At 40.6% G+C, this 4,626-nt stretch overlaps 1 protein-coding gene across 2 annotated transcripts in view; it reads right to left on the bottom strand.

Annotated features, from left to right (window-relative positions):
- Positions 1 to 4,626, bottom strand: part of LOC108577849 (protein pangolin, isoforms A/H/I/S) — a 269,457-nt gene that overhangs the window by 3,363 nt on the left and 261,468 nt on the right. For both annotated transcript variants that reach the window (XM_017941066.1, XM_017941072.1), the window contains one exon: positions 2,637 to 2,706. In XM_017941066.1, the coding sequence (XP_017796555.1) occupies positions 2,637 to 2,706 (70 nt within the window). The remainder of the gene's footprint in view (positions 1 to 2,636; positions 2,707 to 4,626) is intronic.

Here is a 4,626-nt window from a genome sequence, read left to right as displayed (position 1 = left end):
TACAGACCAGCCATGCTAAGGGCAACACTGAGTAAAGTCCAACTAAACGAGGGTAAATCAAATGTAACAATAATAAGCTGCAAAGAGCCACAACAATGAGAAACAATGCGAGCATTAGGGCGTCGCTGTGCCTCTCACTATGCCAGCCCGCTCGTTTCGACCACCGGTCTACTTTGTGCTCTCTCTGAAACCTTCTTTTTCCCGTTTAGTCAAAAAAACGAAAAAAATTACTCCCCGAAAGGATCCGAGATAAGAAAGAAGAAAAAGAAAATTCAGAATGGAAGAAACACGTTGAAATATCCCAATAATAAAAGATCTACCCGTTGTTAATTAATATTCTTATTATTACTCATTAGCGTCGAAGAGAGATTTGAATTTTCGCGGGCAACGAGCAGAGTTGGCTGAGCATAGCGAGGGCCAGCTACGCCCGTAGGTTTAAGTCGGGACTGACCACTGTTTAAGAAGAAGTGTTGCAGTAGAAGGGAGGCGATAGGCTTGACTAGAGATTAACATAAGTGGGTTCTTGCTGAGGCGAGGAGACATTGGAGGCAGTGTTGGTGTTTGGAGGGGCAGTCGCTGCCCCTACCGTCCCTCCACCACCTCCAGCCCCGACCCCTGCCCCCGCGCTACTTCCCACACCGTGATGGATTATGCTCGCGTGGATGCCCATCCCCGCTCCATGCTCCACTGGGCTGCCAAAACCAACCACCAGCCATTAAAGGGGCGCTCGTCGCATCGACGTTATCACTTTAATCCCACCTTAATCCCACACCGTATCGTCGTCACCCACACGCAATCAGTCCGTGGACACGCACGAGCTGTCCGCGAATAATAATCGACATCGCGATATATCCTTCTTTTCTACATTATCGACCCTGTTTTTTCCAGACGATTCTCGGTACAATTGTATATATGTACATTCACGAGTTTCGATCTACTTTATCGACGATCGTTTCACATCGACTTACCAGGTATATTTTCTTCGTTGAATTACTTTTTAGAGGTTATGTTTGGTATGTAGTGTTCTTTTTTCAGGTTCGAACTGGTATATCGATGTTAAATGAAACGAGGTCGAGAAAGATTTTCGAACGAATAAGATATCTGTCTGGTGTGAGCGATTCTGCTCTGTCTGATCAGAAAATATGTCTCCCAAGTTGGTCCATACTTATGAAGATTCCTATAGGTCGCCACTGTGTCGAAGTTAATGCAAATGTATTTTATATATGTTTCTCTATTGAGACAAGTCTGTACTTCTACAGCGGAGACAAGTAACGATTGAATAAAATAAAAAAAAAAAAAAAGAAATTGCTCGAGCCAAGTGTTGTTTTTATTAATTGACCATTTTCATTGAACCGTATCCATGCTTTCTCAATTCCTATGCTTCTTTTCTTTCTCTGTTTTGTATTGTTCTGATTTAAAAGACGATGTGTAGAAAACACAAAGCGCGAAGAAAAATAGTCGCGTGGTTGGGATTCGTCATCGCCCCTTTAATGAGGTCCATGAGATTCACAAACCCAGCCGGGAGTTGGGGCGTTCGGGCGCACTGTGCGATTACGTACAGTGAGAACGGAAGTTATAGTGGCGCTAAAACGGGTGGCTCGTGATGCCGCAATAAACTACAGTGTGGTTTCTAGTAGAGATATTTACAAGCAAAGTACAAGTGGATGATGTCGTTGGATCGATCCAGCAGCGTGCGAGAAAGATCCCTAATTTTCTGACTCTACATTCTCTCTTTGAAGTATATATTCATTTTTTCTTCTTCTTTTTTTTCCAGGTACTAAATATCTATTTTTGGAAGACACATTTTCTGACGGTCGCGCAGAGTTCGCGCGTTCTAGTTCGTTTCTTTTCTCTTTTTTTTTTCTTTTACCGAGGAAATCGATACCACAATTTTTCATCGCGAGAACTCGAATATGATTTTTCTCTTCGAACACGATTTAATTTTCTTCTTAAATTTCAACGTGGTTGTAAAACAACAGGCGAATCGAATCTCGAATCTCTTTTGTTCAGGCTCTCTTTCAAGTTCCACGATAACATGTGGATGACGGAACGGAGTAGAAGACGCTAACAATAAGAAGTGGTGATAATCGAGAAATAACTATTTTCGTGCCCGGGTTGCAAGTCTTTTTATACGTCGACCATGATGGCCCGATTTTCATCATCGATCAACTATCGTATTTTACATCTTTATCCGGTTATCACAGGCTGTACACGCTCGAGTATCCTCCATTTTGGTACCGTTAACTCAGAAACTCCCATATTTGAAAAATCCTTCGTAAAAAAATCATAGAAAAATTACGTTTGAAAGAAGATACTCGTACGTATTAGCCAGTGTCTCGTATCGTTCACCATCATTCACCACATAGAAAAAAAAAACGTAACTTCCTCTAGTGTTTCACTACATGAACTGACGTGAGACTTCTATATAGTTCCTTTTCAACACTTCTCATGATCGAAAAAAAAAAAATACATATGTACACGCGACCGGAACAGCGTGCGCAGCTTGTCGACAAGACGGTATAGAATATATTCTCTCTCTCTCTCTCTTTCTCTCCCATCTTTCTCTCCCACTCTTTCTCTCTCCCTTTCTTCTCAAGAAGCAACGAGTTCAAACCATCTACACGATGCACACGTACCTGCACGGCTTGCACCACTGGCTTTGCTGGTCTAATCCGTACCTGGCGCGACACTTCTTCATGTTGTTACCTAGAAAATGCGAAACGTGCACCGATTAGCTCGTTGCACAGCTTCTCCGTTCACTGTGAACAATGGGGGGTGGGAGGCGTTTAATTCTTTTTTTTTCCTTTTTTTTTCTTTTCTATTCTCTTTTCTCTTTTTTCTTTTTTTTGCTTTGAACATACCACGTATAGAAGATATACACGTATATATCGTCGAATTTCTCTCCTTTCTCTCTGTTTTGCCAGACGGATGACGGTAATTGACAGTGACGTTCGAGCCATGAATTGGAGAGTTGATTCTTTTTACTTTTTTGCGGGGGATAATCGTCGTGGTTACAAGAATGAGATACTTTTGATTTTCTTTTTTTTTTTTCTGAAACGGTTCGTTAACACGACGATAAACGACAACGGTATGCACACTTGTTGCGGCAATGCTGATAATACGGAACGAATTCAACGTTTGTCAACTAGTCATGCGTGTAACAGAACGATCGTGACCGATCGAGCTTGAACTGAAAAATCGAGCGTGTTTTTCTTTTCCATCGTGTGAAATGTCAGACGGATCGATTCGTTGGGTGATTTGTTCGGAAATTTCGTACGGTCAATTTCAAGCTCGAACGGCGTGTGGAAATTTGACAATATATCGGTGAAGCAGGGTCTTCCGGGAAGACGTTCGAAGTTTTCTTCGTTGAAATTTCGCGTATCTCGATCGGAGAGAAAATATTTCGTCGCGATAAACGTCGTGAATTATTTTCCAACGCCCGGGGGGGAAAAAGATTGCACAGTCTTCCGGGAAGGGCCTTGCGAGTCGACAAAACAAGAAAAAAAAAAAAAGAGATATATATTCTTGTCAAGCTGAGTAAAAAACGGCATGCAGCGTAAAAACGTTAAGAACGGCGTAAAAAACACGATCAAAGATCATATCTACTCAATTAATGTCGTGAATCTGTATTAAAAAACGCAAGCTCTATACAATGAATATTAAAAAAAAAAAAAAAGATGAGAATGTAATATGAAAAGAAAATAAAAAAAAAATAAAAGAAAGAAGAACAAAAACGACGCTCGAGCGCTCGGGCGTCGCGAATCACAAAAAAACAACTCGCGTATATTGCAAAGGGGTCGAGAATATATAATTGAGTGATATCTGATTAAGAAGGTGACCATAGAAAAAAAAAAAAAAAAAAAAAAAGAAACAGGTGGTCGAGGTGATGAATGAAAAAAAAAAAAAATGAATTACGGTCGTAAATATGTAAAGAATCGAACGAATTGACAAAAAAGAAAATTAGTGAAGAAGAAAAAAAAACGAAAATTCGACAGGGTCGACAGGCAATGTTGAAACGATCAAAGGTGATGGCGAGCGTAAAAGAAAGAAAAAGAAGAGACAGAGTGGGGCCAGAGGGTAGCGTATCGGTGAAGAAAGTAACGGAGGAGAAAGTGAGAGTGAGAAAGAAATAGAGAAAAAGGCAAGAGCGCATAGGAAAGACGTAGAAAGAGAGAAGAAGGTGAAGAAGTAGAAGGGGAAGAGAAAAAGAAAAGAAAAAAAAAAAGAGAGACAGGTGAAACACAGAGAGACTGAGTGAAGAAAATTAAAAACGCTTAGGATTGTCTGATTGCGGAGTATAGGTCCCTGTAAAAATGCAAGATGGCCAGCGTCCCCAAAGTTGTATACGTAATTAATAATTAATAATGCTGTGTCATGTGCGTGTACGTGTGTACTGAATGCGCTCGTGTCCCATTTTTCTAACATTCGTTCCCCGTTATATATATTTGATAAGACAACATATATAATGGAAAAGCTGTCGGACAAAATCATGGTGGCACGCACGTGCGCATGCGTACGTGCACGCCCGCTACGCGAGTGTATATTTTTTTCAATTTTTTTTTTTTGCTCTACTCAAAGACTTTTTCTCGAACGTTCTCTTATTTTCTCATTTTTCTTTTTTTTTTT

This window comes from Habropoda laboriosa, unplaced genomic scaffold (genome assembly GCF_001263275.1).
Source record: "Habropoda laboriosa isolate 0110345459 unplaced genomic scaffold, ASM126327v1 scaffold5, whole genome shotgun sequence".
Lineage (NCBI taxonomy): Eukaryota > Metazoa > Arthropoda > Insecta > Hymenoptera > Apidae > Habropoda > Habropoda laboriosa.
Note: the sequence above shows the minus strand (reverse complement) of the source record. Positions and strands in the feature narration are given on the sequence as shown.